Consider the following 18,115-nt stretch of genomic DNA (forward strand, 5'->3'; position numbering starts at 1 on the left):
ATCATCAAGAATATTTCACACTCCTGTGTTATGTTTGAAAAAGCAAGGAACAAAATGATGAATGTCTCTCCAATTCCTCAATTTTAAAATTGACATCCCATGTTCAGATTCATCCATGACTTTGATCCTTCCTATCTTCGTGGCGTTCTCCAACACTGTGTACAAAAACCCTGTGCTCCTCCAATTTTGGACTTTTGCTCATCTTCACCCAATTGCTGCACCATTGGTGACCATGCTTTCATAAGAACATAAGAAATAGGAGCAGGAGTAGGCCATCTAGCCCTTCGAACCTGCCCCGCCATTCAATAAGATCATGGCTGATCTGTCGCTGCTCAGTTCCACTTTCCCGCTTTCTCCCCATAACCCTTAATCCCCTCTCTTATCAAAAACCCATCAACCCGCGTCTTAAAAATATTTAGCGAGGCAGCCTCCACCACTTCAACGGGCAGAGAATTCCAGAGATTCACCACCCTTTGAGTGAAGAAGTTCCTCCTCAACTCCGTTCTAAACCGCCCCCCTTTTATCTTGAGGCTGTGCCCCCTAGTCCTACTGTCTTTTTTGAGCGGGAAGAGTCTCTTCACCTCTATCCTATCCATCCCATTCATCATCTTATACGTCTCAATGAGATCTCCCCTCATTCTTCTAAACTCTAACGAGTACAAGCCCAGTTTATTCAGCCTCTCCTCATAGCTCAACCCCCTCAACTCCGGTATCAGCCTAGTAAACCTCCTCTGCACTCCCTCCAAGGCCAAAATATCTTTGCGCAGGTGCGGCGCCCAAAACTGCACACAGTACTCCAGCTGCAGCCTCACCAATGCCCTATACAGCTGCAGCAAGACCTCCCTACTTTTATATTCAATCCCCCTCGCTATGAAGGCCAGCATCCCATTCGCCTTCCTGACCACCTGCTGCACCTGCAAGCTGGGTTTTTGCGACTCATGCACAAGGACCCCGAGGTCCCTCTGCATCGTCGCCTGCTGCAGTTTTTCGCCCCGTAAGTAATAGTCCTTCCTACCATTCTTCCTACCAAAGTGAACCACCTCACACTTGCCAACAGTAAATTCCATTTGCCATTTCCTGGCCCATTCGCCCAGCCTATCTAGATCCTTCTGCAGACTCTCCACACCCTCCGCACAATTTGCCGTTCCCCCAATCTTGGTGTCATCAGCAAATTTCGACACCCTACACTCGGTTCCCTCCTCCAGATCATCTATATAAATGGTAAAAAGCTGAGGCCCCAGCACCGACCCCTGGGGCACTCCACTAGTCACCATCCGCCAATCCGAATAGCACCCGTTGACCCCCACTCTCTGCCTCCTATTTGACAACCATTTCAGCCATCGAGACCTTCAGCTTGGGAGTTCCCTCTCCAAACCCCTCCACCTTTTTGTTTTTAAGATGCTCCTTTTAAAAAAAACTCTTTTGACCAGTATGTCCTCATGTCACCTTCGTTGGCTCGCTGTCAGTCTTTGTTTGATTCTGCTTTTGTAAGGCAGCTTAGAATACTTTCCTACATTACAATCACCATATCAAAGCAAGTTGTTGCTGCTGCAGATGTGCTGGTGAAATCTCCGAGAGATCTCAAGCATAGTTTGTTTGGAAGATTGAAGAATTCAAACTGGCTGCATTGGTGAAAATTCCATTTTTATTTTAACAGAGGGCAGGACACAGCAGTCATCCTCCAGTTCCACTTCGAGCATTCCCTCACAACCACCTGAGAGTCCAGCCTCATCCACCACGGTAGCATCAGCAGAGAGCATTTCTGGAACTAATCAGAATGCGTTAAGTGGATTCCAGCAAGCAGGTGCTCCAGTCTACCTCTTAAAATTAATCAGTATTCTCTTCAATAGGTCTTTCATTTTTTAATTCAAATCTTAAAATTTATAAGCACCAATTTAAGGGAGCAGGCATGGTGAACTGAAATTTTGACAGGGGCACTTAAGAGGCAGCATTGGATCAGCCATCCCTTAAATGTCCTGCCTGAGTTTGCTTTCTATCTATGTCAGTGAAGAGGGAAATAGCCTGAGGGTCAGTGATGGCATTGGGGGCAGTTATTCTGCTAATATTTCTTCCACGGCTTAGTCAGAATTGAATTTCACTCCGTGCTGCCTCCACTTAATATGCCGTTTGTGTAATAACCTGAATAACGTAAATGAAACAGTTAGGGGTGATTTTATGTTCTCCATAATATTCATGAGGAGTCTTTCCTGCCACGTATTTGGACACATGCCAATCTTCCCATTTCCTCACTCCACCTCCCCCTGGCTCCACACCAAATCCACAAGTTCATCTGAGTACCCTCATTTCAATTAATGTGATTGAGTTCAATGTTTTCTTTTTATACTAAGGCTCTCACAAGTTTTGCATTTTGTAATGATTTTCATTTTTGTGCTTTTTAAAGCTGTTATGTATGATTTTGTTTGGAGGATTAATTAGGATGAAGTGCACACAAGCATTAAACAGTTTTGTGTCTACGCAGGCAGCTCTATTCAGGAGGTGAAATGAATAAAGCAGATAGCCAGAGAACAAGAGCAGCCAAAGAGATTTAGATTTAGCTAATTCTGCAGATCTTTGAGACTGTGAGGCAATTATATTAATTGAATTAATTTATTTGTTTGGGATATTTTTATGTGCATTTTCATGACTCCTGTCAGCCGTGGCTCATTGCATAGTCCCTGAATCAGAAGTAGGTCAGTTCAAGTCATACTGGAGACCTGACCACAGAAATCTAGGTCAGCACAATAGAGCTGTGTTGGGGGAGTGTTACATTGTTGGAATCATTTTTTGGAAGAATCATTAAAACGACTGTCTCAGGTGAACGTAAAAGATCTCATGACACTATTTTGCAGAAGAGCAAGGAAGTCCTAGTCAATATTTATCCCTCAATCACCGTCACTTAAAAGAGATTTGATTACTCGCACTTGACCATGTAGTAGTTTACTGTGTGGAAATTGGCTATTATGTGTTGTTCATCACAGCAGTGACTATACTTGAAAAGTACTTCACTGGTTTTCAAGCACTTTGGGCTGTCTTTGCTAAAATACAAGAAATAGAAGGAGAAGCCCTTCAAGTCTGCCCCCCGTTCAATATGATCATAGCTGATCAATGCCAACCTCAACTCCTTTTCTGTGCTGTTTTCCCACAGCCCCACAATTAGTGCAAATCTTGCTTCCTTATTTAAATGTTGCATTTTTATTGTCTACTACATTGTAAACAATTATGTTCAAAAAGTATTTTTTCTTTAAATTGAATGGATTTTTAGAAAGAATTACCTTTGAAGGTTACCTATAGTTTTAATAAATGGTGGCAGGATAGTGGAGAGCTTCTATGTATCTGGAGAGCATATTGTTATATTTTTGAAGATGAGAATGTGTCTTATTGGAATTGATGACAAAATGGAAGGTTAGTGTTCTTCTGTATTCCTCAAGGGGAAGAGGAAGGGAAGTTCTGTGATCCTGGTGGCAATCTTCCCAGGAACAAAAAGATAGTATGCATGTACAGGGGAGTTTATGTACCTAAGCACTTTTGTGCTTGTCAGAATTGTTTCTTCATTTTCTCACTGACTATTAATTAACATTTTACTTTGCACTTCAAGTTGTTGAATTTTGAAAAATATGGGAACAATGTTATTAAGAATGTAATGTCTCCTTATACTCATATCTGCTAAAAATCTTTTTTTTCTCTGAACAGCACTGCCCTTGACTAGACTTGTTTGTGTTTGCAGGCACTGTGGCAGACCAGGCCCTTTCTCGGACTGTTACAGGAATTTCTGCAACTCATAACAATAGAGATTCATTCAGGCACCAAAATCCAGTGAAGACCAACAACCTTTCCTGCCAAACTATGTCAAGGCCTTCAGTGATAGGTACAGTACCTGTTTCTCTGGTCTTCTAATGTGAACCATAGCTCAGTTGGTAACTTAATTGGTGTAAAGGGGTGCATACTTCAAATGAGATGTTAAACCTTGGCCGTGTCTGCTCTCTCAAGTGGATGTCAAAGAAAATCATAAAATCCCTACAGTACAGAAGGAAGTTCTGTTCATCGAGTTGCACCCACTGTCCAACAGAGTATCTTAACTTTGTACTGTCCCTGTAACCCCATGTATTTACCTCACTAATCCCTCCTAACCTAAACATCTTGTGACACTAAGGGGCAATTTATCATGGCCAATCCACCTAACTTGCACATCTTTAGACTGTTGGCAGAAACCGGAGGAAACCCACGCAGACAACATGGTGCAGATTCCACATGGACAGTCACCCAAGCCTGGAATTTAAACTGGGTCCCTGGCACTATGAGGCAGCAGTGCTAACTGCTGTGTCACCATGCTGCCCACTGTGGGCCCAAAAGAACCCATGGCATTACGTCAGAGAAGAGTGGAGGAGCTATCCTTGTGCTCTGGCTGATATTTATTTATCTTTCAATCAACCTGAGTAAAGAAACAGATATTCTGCTCATGATCGTGTTGCTATTTGTAGGAGTTTGCTGGATACTGATTGGCTACCATATTTTCTACATTTCAGCAATAATCACACTTCAAAAATATTTCATCGGCTGTAAAATGTTTTGGGAATCCTGTGAGAGTGCTACACAAATGCAAGACTTTCTATTTTTTTTCTTTCTGCAATGATGTTAATCAGGATTCATAGCGCATTTTGGATACTAGGTTCAATCTCACTGATTTACTTCAAAATGTATTTGTAAAATTTTGCTGCATACATTCATTAATTTGCAAGTGACAGCAGTAGGTTGTCTGCTTCTTTGCCAAACTTATTGTCATGGCATTTGAAAATGCTTCTGAAAAGACTTTCAATTATCATCCACTTGGAAGTTGAAAATTTGAATTGATTTCTGCAACCTGCCTGTAAGAACATAAGGAACAGGAGCAGGCGTAGGCCATACAACCCCTTCAGCACTCTCATTCAATGCAATTATGGCTAATCTTCTACCTCAACTCCACTTTTTTGTTGTCCTCTGTAGCTGTTGCTTTCCTGAGAGATCAAAAATCTGCGTGTTCAGTCTTGAATATATTAATGATCCACACTGATTTGGATAAGGAAAGTCAAAGATTCAAAGAAATAATTCCCTACCTCATTCTTAAATGTTCTGTCCCTTATCCTGCGACTGCATCACTGTTTCTCTGATAAGTCTGGGTAACTCCATTTTCAGGGTATAGCCTCCATGTCCTTCCTGCCTCTTGTCCCTCTCCTCTTGCCCTCCTTATGTTTAAGGTTGTGCCTTCCCTGCAGAAGATGCTGCTCCTCGTTACTGGACCTTGAGTCTGAGGGTCACGTTTCCCTTCCCAGTTGTTGCCTTCCCTGTGCTTAGGTGGTCACCCAGTTGTGCCTGGAAGCCTCCCTTCTCATGCTGCTGCATTGCCAAGAGGCTGATGACTCCCTCAATGCCTGAGCACGCTGTTAACTCTCTCCTCACAGCCTGTCATCCGGTTGTACCTTTGTGTCGATGGCTGAGATCACCTCTGTGCCATTCTCCTTTTTAATGGGCCTATCTGATTCCCTGGGAGTGGCCACGACTGACTGCCTGCTGTGCTACCATTTACATGGCCCTGATTTGCCCTTGACCTTGCTTGTCGTCTGTCCATCCTCACCTAAATTTCAATGTAGTCCAAATGAGCTCTTTAATAACCTCACCAGTGAATTGGAGTTCTCAGGACCCACCTGTCCCCAGCCTAGGGATCGGAATGGCAACAGGAAAGCAGCACATCAGCCAGTGCAACTCCTTGAATCCCTTGCCAAGTTCCGTTTCGAATTCCGTGTGTATGGAGTGCTTGTCCACTTTTGTCAAGTTTTCCAAGTGGACATTAGCTTTCTCTTTTACGATCACATTGCAATTAAGGTGCAAGTTCACTTTTATTACCATAAATCTTGACTTAAAGCTGCTGTGTAGAATCACTGTCTTACAAAGCTGAAACCCTGATCAACAGAAATAATCCTCACTTTTTAATAAACAATGGATGTGCAACTGACATTGACAAAGAGACTGTGCAGATAACTTGAGCAACTAGAAATGGTAGCTACCATTTATTATTAGGGCGCATTGAAAAGATCTTGCAATCTTCCACATCCTGCAACTGGCCACCATTGAGAACTACAATCATCATTCCAACCAAGAAGCAGGATGGTCTGAAATACTAATTTCTTCATATCTGCCATCAATATAAATTTCAAAGCCAGCAGACATTAGGGTTGCTTCAAGCAGTGAAGTTTAGTAATTCGAGGGATTCTGCCCAGTACCAATGTGGTAGGAATACACAGACAAACTGACAACGTCCATCTCTGTCACCTTCACTGCCTCAGTTTGAAAGATGTGCGGGTTAACTGCATTGACCATGCTAAATTCTCACTCAGAGTACCTAAACAGATGCTGGAGTGTGGCGACTAGGGGATTTTCACAGTACCTTCATTGCAGTGTTAACGTGAGCCTACTTGTGACACTAATAAATAAACTTTAAAATTTATTGGCCTAGGGAATGCTCATCTGATATAAAGGTGGGGGGGCAATCTTACCAAAAAAATTTTAAGTGCCAAACAAATATGAAAATGGGAGAAAAATGCACCTTTTTGAGCAATTTAACAATCGCATCTTACCTCACTCTGAGGAAAGAAAATGAATTAAGACCTGTTTCCCGCTAGCAGAAGGAGGGGGCACGGTATTAGCAGGCTGAAAGCCAGCAGATTGTAGCAGAGGGCACCATTGCGCATGTACAGATCTTTCCCCACTTGGCCATGCCAATATCCCCGATCCACATTCCCAGTTTCAGAGTGCGCAGCACTTGCTTCTGCCTTAGGTCCAGTCTTCCTTCAGGCTCCACCCCTTTCCAGTATGGCCCGCCACCCTCCTGCTCTTCCTCCTCTGCACTGCCTGATGCACATTACCAGTATGCTGGGCTGGCAATGCCAGGCTATCACTGCCCAAGGGGCACCTCCCTGCCCCCAAGCTCCCGCCGTGGCTTTAATGGCCTCTGGTCCTACTGGCAAGGCCAACACGAGAAGTCCCTGTTAATGAGGACCATACATGATCCTCGCAGGTGAGCACGTTTACCAGTGAGGCCACTAAGGCAAGTCAGCTTGGACTCTTGATGTTACAAGCTTGCCCCACCCATAGGCCAGCAAGACAAGAAGGTAAAAACATTCCTGAAGTTTTGGGTGAGCTGCAATTTCCACCAGTTGAACACTGGAAAGGTTAAACCTGGCTTTTCTAGTCTCTACTAAGAACTCTGTACATGTTTCATTGATTGCTTGTCATTTCCATAACATCACCCACCTTAACCTCAGCCTACTTGTTCCTGACGTGCTCTCCATGCATATCACCTGGTGACTCAATTATCCCAATGCTCTGCCAACTGCTAACAATTCTCCACTTTCTGTAAGCTTCAGCTCATTCATATTTCAGTTGCACAATTTTTGTCCCATGCCATATATCTGATCTTCTCAAATCCCAAGCTCAGATTTAAAATACTCCATTCTGAAGAAGAGAAGAATCACATTTGACTTGAAATATTAGCTCTGATCCTCATTCCACAGACGCTGCCAAGCCTGCTGAGTTTTTCCAGCATTTGCTGTCTTTGTTTTCCAATATCTGCAGTGTTTTGCTTTTATGAAAATATTCATTCTTCGTTTGAAACTGTTCATGGTCACAGCCTTTATTTTCTACTTACTGTCTCCCAGGGCTACAGACCACTACAAACCTTTTGTTCCTCTGATTCTGGTTCTTTGTGCATCCTCTGTCCTTCACCCTGGCTTTTCTTTGGATAAATAAACCATAAACTCTGCCTTCTTGCTCCATGTTTATTTTGCCAGGCACTCTGAGAAGATTGAACCTGCAGTAGATTATCCTGCCTTCTTAAAAGCTAACACAGCCGCCAACTGTGATCTGTATCTTTGAGACCTTGAATGGCTTACACCTTTTTCTAGGGTTCCTTGGTGACGAGTGGGGTGTGCCATTCTCAGTGCTCGCTTTGCACCAGTCCCAGTATTTGTGGGGAGATCAGTGAGTATTGAATTATGAAAGATCGAAGGGGATCACGCTGCTAAAAACTGGTGAGAGCTAGCTAGTTCGAACTGAAATCAAAGAAAAGAATAAAGAAAATTACAGTACAAAAACAGGCCCTTCAGCCCTCCAAGCCTGTACGACCATGCTGTCCATCTGAACTGAAACCTCCTACACTTCTGGGGACCATATCCCTCTGTTCCCATCCTATTCATGTATTTATCAGGATGCCCCTTAAAAGTCACTATCGTACTTGCCGGGAGCACTTTCTCTCACGCAAGATAGCTGTCATTGGAGCTGTCTGTTGCAGAAAGGTTGCAGATGCTGGTCAACTGAAAAACTTGAAGACCGAGATAGGTAGATTTTTGTTAGGAAGGAGTATCACAGAATAACAGCAGCTAAATTGAAATGATCAGCCATGAGTTAGTAAAATGGCAGAACAGGCTTGAGGGACTGAATGGCCTATCCCTGTACCATGGGTTGGACAGGATTCCTATATTTGTGTCAATTTCAAAGCTTTGCAGTAAAATTCAATGCACAGTGGAATGATTCCAAGTTCATGCTTTGAAATAACTGGTTTTCTTTTTAGAAGGTACTCATTTGATTGTGGGAAACAATGGGCCCAATTTTACCATTTTCATTCTAAGTGCTGAATCTGGGCATAATGCAGATCCGACTTAGAAATCTGCCTTCAAGCACCACTGTACTCACTCAGCCTGAAAAGAATATCTTCAGTCCCATTCGCGCTGTGGGCGGGGGCTTAGCCCAGCCAAAACGATCGGAGGTCTAAACTGCGCATGCACAGCTGGAAAAAAATTTGAAAAAGCGCGCCTGTGTCAGATCACTCCCGGACCGCAGAAAGTGGAGAAAGTGGCCCAGGAATGACAAGCAGGAGTAATGGCCCCATCACTGTCCCCCTTATCCACCCAGCCCACTACCCGCACACATCACTGTCCCCCTTATCCGCCCCCCCACTACCCGCACACATCACTGTCCCCCTTATCCACCCCCCCCACTACCCACACACATCACTGTCCCCCTTATCCACCCCCCCACTACCCACACACATCACTGTCCCCCTTATCCACCCCCCCCCCACTACCCACACACATCACTGTCCCCCTTATCCGCCCCCCCCCACTACCCACACACATCACTGTCCCCCTTATCCACCCCCCACTACCCGCACACATCACTGTCCCCCTTATCCACCCCCCCCCCACTACCCGCACACATCACTGTCCCCCTTATCCACCCAGCCCACTACCCGCACACATCACTGTCCCCCTTATCCACCCCCCCCCCACTACCCACACACATCACTGTCCCCCTTATCCACCCAGCCCACTACCCGCACACATCACTGTCCCCTTTATCCACCCCCCCCACTACCCGCACACATCACTGTCCCCCTTATCCACCCCCCCAACTACCCAGACTGATCACCATCCCTGCCACCCCTCACCCCCACCGATCACCTGCAGAGTGGCAGCGGACCCCCCTGCCCCTGCCTCCTTCACCAGAGATACATCTGACCCGCCTCCCTCCCCACCACTGATCCAAGTCAGAGAGCCGTTGGAAGCTCTGAATGCGCTCTTCAACAGCTGGAGCGCCCGATTCAGACTTTTATTTAGCAGGTCCATTACGGTGTTGTTCCGGATCGGCAAACGTGGTGGTAAAGGGGGAAATGCTGGTAAAGTTGGGCGGGCAGTTCATTAATTCAATTTAAATGCATGCAAATGCATTTAAATTGCCATTGCGCCTGTTTTGGGTATGAATCGAATTGCTGCCATTCCCGGGTTTCAGTAACGTGGCAATCTGCACGGATGCACACCCGACTTTACCACATTTTTGTGCCCAAAAATGGGTGCATGCAGTGGTAAAATCAGGCCCAACTTTAAAGAAAATTCTTTAGAATGTGCACAGATGCAAGCATGAATTTCTGGTCCTTGTGTGTGCATGCTGTTATTATAATTACTGATATTTTTTACACTCTTGAACAGGCAACTTAGCTAATTCAGGTCCTCCAAAGAAACGGCACAGGGGTTGGTCACCAGATGCATCATCAGCAACAGAAACAAACTCTATTCATAGCAACCTACCAGCTCCAAATTCAGGAAGCAAAGCTGGTAAGACGTTTTATTCATCCAGTTTCTGTTTTTCTTTTTGCTACGTCATTGACTGTTAATTTATTTATTGCACAATGATCTGATACATTTGAAATTTATTTCCAGTGCTTTCAGAAGTCTATATGTACCAAATCCCTGTTATGTTATCCTGTTTTAAGTTGTTTTGCTTTAACGTTAATTATTTAACGTAGACTGTATTCTTATATCGTGTCGAGCTGATGTCACATCACATCACATAGTTAACTAATATCACATAGTTAATTAACAGAAAGCAAAGAGTGGGGGTAAATGGGTGTTTTTCTGGTTGGTGATCAGTGACTCGCAGTGTGCCTCAGGGACCACAATTGTTTATGATTTACATAGATGATTTGGAGTTGGGGACCAAATGTAGTGTGTCAAAATTCGCAGATGACACTAAGATGGGTGGAAGAGCAAAGTGTGCAGAGGACGCTGAAAGTCTGCAAAGGGATAATAGATAACCTAAGTGAGTGGACGAGGGTCTGGCAGATGGAGTACAATAATGGTAAATGTGAGGTCATCCATTTTGGTAGGAATAACAGCAAAATGGATTGTTATTTAAAAGGTAAAAAATTGCAGCATGCTGCTGTGCAGAGGGACCTGGGTGTCCTTGTGCAGGAATCTCAAGGAATTGGTTTGCAGGTGCAGCAGGTAATTAAGAAAGCAAATGGAATTTTGTCCTTCATCACTAGAGGGATGGAATTTAAAACGGCGAGATTATGTTGCAGCTGTATAAGGTGCTGGTGAGCCCACACCTAGAGTACTGTGTACAGTTTTGGTCTCCTTACTTGAGAAAGGATATACTGGCACTGGAGGGGGTGCAGAGGAGATTCACTAGGTTGATTCTGGAGATGAGAGGTTGGCTTATGAGGAGAGACTGAGTAGACGGGCTATACTCATTGGAATTCAGAAGAATGAGGGAAGACCTTGTAGAAACATATAAGGGAATAGATAAGATAGAAGCAAGGAAGTTGTTTCCACTGTTGGGTGGAACTAGAACTAGGGGCATAGCCTCAAAATAAGGGACTGAGTTGAAGAGGAACTTCTTCACACAAAGGGTTATGAATCTGTGGAATTCTCTGCCCAGTGAAACAGTTGAGGCTACCTCATTGAATGTTTTTAAGGCAAGGATAGATACATTTTTGAACAGTAAAGGAATTAAGGATTATGGTGAGCAGGCAGGTAATTGGAGCTTAGTTCACAAAAAAGATCAGCCATGATCTTATTGAATGGCGGAGCAGGCTCGAGGAGCCAGACGGCCTACTCCTGCTCCTAGTTCTTATGTTCTTATGTTTGGAGCCATCTTAGCCACTCCCTAATCCTCCGTTTCGCTGCTGACTCTCTGGGCTTGCGGCCACTCCTGAGTGGCTCCTTAACCCACCCCTTGGTGCTTGTCCTCCAGGTGTGAGCGCACCTTCTTGATTTGATTTGATTTATTATTGTCATATGTATTAACATACAATGAAAAGTATTGTTTTTTGCGCGCTATACAGACAAAGCATACCGTTCGTAGAGAAGGAAACGAGGAGCTAGGGTGTAGAGAAAGATCAACTTAGTGCAAGTTAGGTCCATTCAAAAGTTTGATGGCTGCAGGGGAGAAACTGTTCTTGAGTCAGCTGGTAGGTGACTTCAGACTTTTGTATTTTTTTCCCAACAGAAGAAAGTGGAAGAGAGAATGTCTGGAGTGTGTGGGGTCCTTAATTATGCTGGCTGCTTTGTTGAGGCAGTGGGAAGTGTTGACAGTCAATGGATTGGAGGCTGGTTTGCGTGATGGATTGGGCCACATTCATGCCCTTTTGTAGTTTCTTGCGGTCTTGGGCAGGGCAGGAACCATACCAAACTGTGATACAACCAGAAAGAATGCTTTCTATGGTGCATCTGTAGAAGTTGGTTAGAGTCGTAGTGAACATGCCAAATTTTCTTATTCTCCTGAGAAAGTAGGTGGCCTTTCTTAACTATAGTGTTGGCATGGATGGACTAAGACAGGTTGTTGGTGATCTGGACACCTAAAAACTTGAGCTCTCGACCCTTTCTACTTCGTCCTTGTTGATGTAGACAGGGGCATGTTCTCCTTTATGCTTTTTGAAGTCAATGGCAATCTCCTTAGTTTTGTTGACACTGAGGGAGAGATTATTGTTGCAGCACCAGTTCACCAGTTTCTCTATCTCATTCCCATACTTTGTCTCGTCATTGTTTGAGATCCGACCCACTACGGTGGTGTCGTCAGCAAACTTGGAAATCAAATTGGAGGGGAATTTGGCCACATAGCCATAGGTGTATAAGGAGTATAGTAGGGGACTGGAACACAGCCTTGTGAGGCACTGGTGTTGAGGATGTTCATAGAGGAGGTGTTGTTGTCTTGACCCTCCCACTTGCCGATCCTTCCACCGGAACTGCATGGCTGTCTCTTCCCTTTCCTGAACGCTTGCTGTACGTGAGGGCTCTGGAGCAGAGTGGCAAGAGGCAGGAGGGGCAGCATCATCATTAATCTAAAGAAAGAAGCTTTAGCAGTCGCAGCAGTGCCAGAGCTCAGTACTGGGCTCTGCAATTCAGCCCCAGGGTGAAGACAACATGGATTCCAGAGAGAAGTAAACCCTTGCGTTTGGATGGGGAAGGACCCAGGAGCCTGTACAGGGGTTTTAGTGGCCAGACGGGATGGGCACATGTAAGATGGAACCCCCAATCCCCCCCTTCCTTCTCATATATTGGCCAATTTCACTTTAGAAATGGCCTTTCAACATCCGCCTGCCTGCCTGTGCCAGTTGTAATATGGCATCAAGCAGCGTAATATTCGGGTCAATTCACTTGTTAATGAGCTCATCCACAGCTCATTGCCTGTTAAAGATTTTACTCAAAATGACAGGTGGGCTATTGATTTCGGCACCTGTCCACCTAAAGATTTTTGGAGTTGGGGAATGTGCGGGAAGGTGGTGTTGGTTAGCCATCCATTAGATTTCACGGCCTGCCTGCTGAAAGCATGCCCGGTGGAGGATATCGGCATAAAATCGAATGCATTTTAATGGGAAAATCTAATTCACTTAAAGTTGTTTCAGAACATAACTACCAGTGTTAAGCGAGGAATTACTACATGTAATTAGTATTATTCTGGTGAGGTATTCAGATTCACAAATTGGGGTTTGAGTGTTGGGCAATATCTTCCAAATTTTGGCATGGGTTATGTTTCACAACTTCTTTCTCCAGTTGCAAAACTGCCACAGGTTTTTCCTCCTCGATCTTTGCAAATGCTTGTGTGTGTAATTGTATCACTTATTAAGCTGGTTAATGTCATAATTTGTTCAAATGTATTTTTCAAATTATGTAATGCACTGCTGGACTCAAATTTTATGCACCCGTGATGGGGTTTTAAGTGTTTCGATTTATTACACATAAATTATCAATGATTAAAACCTGATAGACTTGTCCCAACAAGGACATCATACATATGTTATTTTTAAGTCTTGAGACAATGGTCAGGATTTTGCACCCCAATTTGCCATGGGTGTAACATCAATTTGTGAATTTGCAGTTCCTCTTTTGTTATATATATTGTGCGGTGTGAGCATGCGAGTGAGCCTTGAACTTGTGACCATTTCAAATCTTTGCAACAGATGGAATGTGCAAATAACTCTCCTTTTATATCAATCATGAGCTTTAATTAAGAAATGTTGGGGGTCGTTCTTCCTGGCTCATGATGCTGGTCACTCAGTGTAACGAGCTGGTAAGAGCGCGAGAGAGGCACAAAAACGGGTTCACACCCAGTTTCTCGCCTCTCGTGATCTTACCAGCCCTGAATTGCCGGAGTAATCAGCAGGCACGAGGCTGAATTAAATATTTAAAGCAGAATTTTAATATTATTTGTGAGCCTGAGACGCAATTGCCCGGACTGACTTGTCTTAACGGCCTCATCAGTGGAGGTCCTCACCAGCGATGATCTTGTGTGGACCTCAACAACGGGGACCAAATATGATGGCCTCACAGGTGGGACCGGAGTCGGGAGGTGGAGAAGATGATGTCCGGGTGACTGACAATCTCCCTGTGCACTGATTGTGTACTCTTGTACACAGTTAGTGCATCTGGCTCCCTTTAACTGTCAGCAGTCAGCTTCCCAGCATGAATAGATTCTGTTCACTCCCCCTACTGGTAAGAATCACACTTTACTTCATTTTTTACCTCTAAAGTGTGATAAGATTTGAACTTTTCTCTCACTGATAAAATGGGTCTGAAACTCTCCCGTTTTCACAATCGCTGAGCACTTAGAATTTCTTTGGTGAGATTCATCCCCATTATCTTTTTCTTGCTTATAATATTTCAAAGAAAAGTCAAGCTATTCACTGCAGTGTAAGCAAGCAAAATAATAAATCAATAAATACTAACAATTCAAGTAGAATTTCTGTTGCTCTCAAGAAGTTCAGGACATGCGCTACAAAATGTTTTCGTGTTAAATTACATTTAGGCAGAGTGCTGGCACAGGGCGATGGGTGCATTTATGGAGTTGCGGTCTGGTATCTTTTAGAACATTCTCTTCAGAGTTTCTGACATAGTGTGATAGTTGTGGGAAAAGGGACAGACCTCCAGAGAGAGTGGAAAGATTTCCAAATGCAGAAACCACATCCCCCACTACCCCTGTCATGGGTTCCCTGGCAGTGGAGGATGTGATAACAGGAAACCCAATAGATAGACTGGAAAATCCCACCTTGGTTTTTATGCCATGTTCTCGGGTGACTGACAAAGTGAGGTAATGAATAAAAAGTATTTTGAGTAGCTTTATTTGTAGTTTTGCTACTTAATGATTAGCTTGTTGACTGCTGAATACTGATTGTATTGATTGATAACTTTTATATCTGCCCATATGTATAATTTAATTGTTTGTTTAAGATCGGTTTCTGGGTGCATGTGTGAGCTTTATTTTGCATGTTCTTGTTTTTATTTAGGATATACAACAAAGGCTGAACCTTCCAAGTGTGAAATGCGATAAGAGTTTTTATTGGGTTTTTGGGATGCATGGCATTCCTTCCATTGGAAACAAGAACCCCCCCCCACCCCGACACCCTGGGGCTGAGAGCTGCCAGTCAATCAGAGGCTGGCAACTCTTGCACTGATGTGGGTATGCCGGCGTTGGACTGGCGTAAACACAGTAAAAAGTCTGACAACACCAGGTTTTAGTCCAACCTATTTATTTGATATTACGTGAGTATATTATCAAATAAATAGGTTGGACTAAAACCTGGTGTTGTCAGACTTTTTACTCTTGCACTCACCAGAATCACTGGGGAGGCTGTGGAGGGAGCCTCGCCACAGGGTAGTAATGTGGGAGAAAGTTTTGTTTAGTGGGGCCACTGGGAGAGGGGTGTGCAATGGGGTTTACTCCCACTTCATTTGTGTTGTGATCCTGTACATTTAATTTTAAAATTTTACTACACACATCACTTGTCCCTCTCCAGACTGCATGTAAGCAATGGCATTGAAAATTGGTCACCCGCATTTTTACATGACTGAAATATACCTACCTGGTCAGACGGCGGTTATTTTGTTAGTTTATTTAGGTACATAGCAGTCCAAAGCCAATTCAGAAAGGGTTTGCATTGCATGCTGAATTGCCCATTTTTCAATAATGACTCATGAAACTCATTGTCTCCTTTTGCTGGTTGCAGACACTGTGGAATTAGCTTGCATGACACAATCCAGCCTTTTGGGACCAATTCCTTCACCACTTACTACCTCAGAGGAGCCCGTCGTTGTACCTGACAATTTACTTAAAATCTGCAGGACCAGACCTGTAATTTTTAAAGGTAAACTAACGTAGCTTAGTCATTTAGGCTTCAGTTTTTATCCTCAGATGGGAGGAGTATTGGGGTAAAGTAAATTGTGTGTAAGCCTGGAAGCAGCAGGTGCACGGACACAAGTTGGGGAATTGAAGGCCCTGTCGAACTTAACAATTCAATAAAACAGCCTGGACTCCTGCCCTCTCCTACCTCGGGGGAGCGAGGCAAAAGAGGGAATTTGTCTGTAGTTGGCCATAGCCAGTGACCCATGAGAACACTCCCCGACAGTCAGGGAGCAGAAGGAGGTGATCTATGGTACTCTGAGTGAACCTAGGGAGAAATAGGCTTCTTTCGCTTGGCGTGACGCTCGGAGGTTGGTTTGGTAAGGCTTAAGAACCTCCTGAGGGCCTGAGGAAAGCACACGTTCAAAAAGATGGACAATTTCTTTGAGCATAACCTCTTTGAGGCAATTGGCTCCACCTTTCCTGTTCCTTGTCATAAACAATATTTCCTGACTTCACAAAAATATGATGTTCTGGTGCTAATAATGTCATCAGGCTGCGACTTCTGCACCTCCAGTGGATCTGAAGCCCCTTTTGGTGATTTCCCCATGTGTAGCCTGAATTACAGTAGTTAATCATGGAATCTCTACAGTGCAGAAGGAAGTCATTTGGCCCATCGAACCTGCACCAACAACAATCCCACCCAGCCCTATCTCTGTAACCTTATGCATTTACCCTGCTAGCCGCTCCTGACACCAAGAGGCAATTTAGAATGGCTAATCAGCCTAACCCACACATCTTTGGACTTTGGGAGGAAACCGGAGCACCTAGAGGAAACCCACGGAGACATGGGGAGAATGTGCAGACTCCACACAGGCAGTCACCCAAGGCCGTAATTGAACCTGGCTCCCTAGTGCTGTGAAGCAGCAGTGCTAACCACTGTGTCACCGTGCTGCCCTTGTTACTACACTTGGGAATGCGATAGGTTGGAGGCAGGATTTTGATTTTCAAGATTTTAACTTTTCCTTCCTGTCTGTAGCTGGAGGAGGGCTGAGTAAAGTTGAGCCCATAAAATCACAAGGTTCAGTCAATAATTTACTTTGCCCTCATCGTCTTCTTGTCTTCTAAGCCAAACAGCACAGATGTTACTTTGCTTATTTACTGGAACTGGAACTTTGCAAAGAATTGTTTGCTTGTAATTATAAAACAATACGTTTTAACTGTAGATGTTGCTAAATCTACTTGCAAATGTCTGTGAATAATGAATCAAAATAAGATAACTAATGGTTGCGAGAGAGGATAAATCCAGCAATTTCATGTTATAGGCCATGGCAACCTTCCTCACCTTTGTGGTAATCTGAATGATATAGTGGTCAATCCACTGCTGCAGAACTGCTACAGAAACACTCAGTCTTTCCCCCGAGTATATGAACAACACAGTACATCTGTGACTACTGTATTGTCCGTAGAGATGCAAGTCTTACTGACGGTGTACTACCTAGCCCAACTTGGTAAGTGGTAACTGAGGTTTTCTGATTCATAAATTATGAATTATTGTTCTAGACTCTGCAAGTGTTTACATGATTGACTTTCATTATTTTAACCAAAGCTTAATTATTTTGGCACAATAAATCTGAAGCTCTGGCATTCTGCTCCTAAACCTCTCCGCCTCAATTTCTCTCCCTCTTCATTTAACTTGCACCTTAAAGCCCACCTCTTTGAGCAGGCTCTGCCTTTCTGTGCACATGTAAGTGGCTCAGTGTTCGATCATGTTCCTGTGAAGCACCTTGAAAGTTTTTTGCAAGGTTGCAAAAGATCAAGGGCCAGATTTTCATCCTTGGGTGGGGCTGGCAGATTCGGGGGGAATTTTCCAGCTTGGTGAATCGGAGCTTGAAAAATGATTGCTTGCAGGTACAAATTTTGATCAAGGGTGGGATGGGGGAGGTGCAGGCTGAAATAAGAGTCGGGACAGGCAAACCTGAAATGAGTGCAGCGACTGCTGGGTGTGGAGGTGTGCTAGGCGCAATAACTGTCTGCATAGTCTGATACTATGTTTAAATAAATTTAAAAATAAAACCATCCAGTGAGTTAATGTGTAAGAAGTGCATAATCATGTTCACTTTTAACAGTCCCAAAGGGTGTTTTATTTCTCCCATCGGGTGCCTTGTCACTCCAGAAGTGTCCTGAGACCCTA

At 44.0% G+C, this 18,115-nt stretch overlaps 1 protein-coding gene across 3 annotated transcripts in view; it reads left to right on the forward strand.

Moving 5' to 3' along the window:
• greb1 (growth regulating estrogen receptor binding 1) overlaps nt 1–18,115 on the forward strand; it is a 264,880-nt gene that overhangs the window by 147,931 nt on the left and 98,834 nt on the right. For 2 of the 3 annotated variants that reach the window (XM_080192166.1, XM_080192167.1), the window contains 5 exons: nt 1,658–1,804; nt 3,725–3,865; nt 10,014–10,139; nt 15,809–15,946; nt 17,247–17,432. In XM_080192166.1, the coding sequence (XP_080048292.1) occupies nt 1,658–1,804; nt 3,725–3,865; nt 10,014–10,139; nt 15,809–15,946; nt 17,247–17,432 (738 nt within the window). The remainder of the gene's footprint in view (nt 1–1,657; nt 1,805–3,724; nt 3,866–10,013; nt 10,140–15,808; nt 15,947–17,246; nt 17,433–18,115) is intronic. The other variant, XM_080192168.1, reaches the window with a different exon arrangement.

Source organism: Carcharhinus amblyrhynchos, chromosome 7, assembly GCF_965287045.1.
Source record: "Carcharhinus amblyrhynchos chromosome 7, sCarAmb.v2.hapA, whole genome shotgun sequence".
In the NCBI taxonomy this organism is placed as follows: domain Eukaryota; kingdom Metazoa; phylum Chordata; class Chondrichthyes; order Carcharhiniformes; family Carcharhinidae; genus Carcharhinus; species Carcharhinus amblyrhynchos.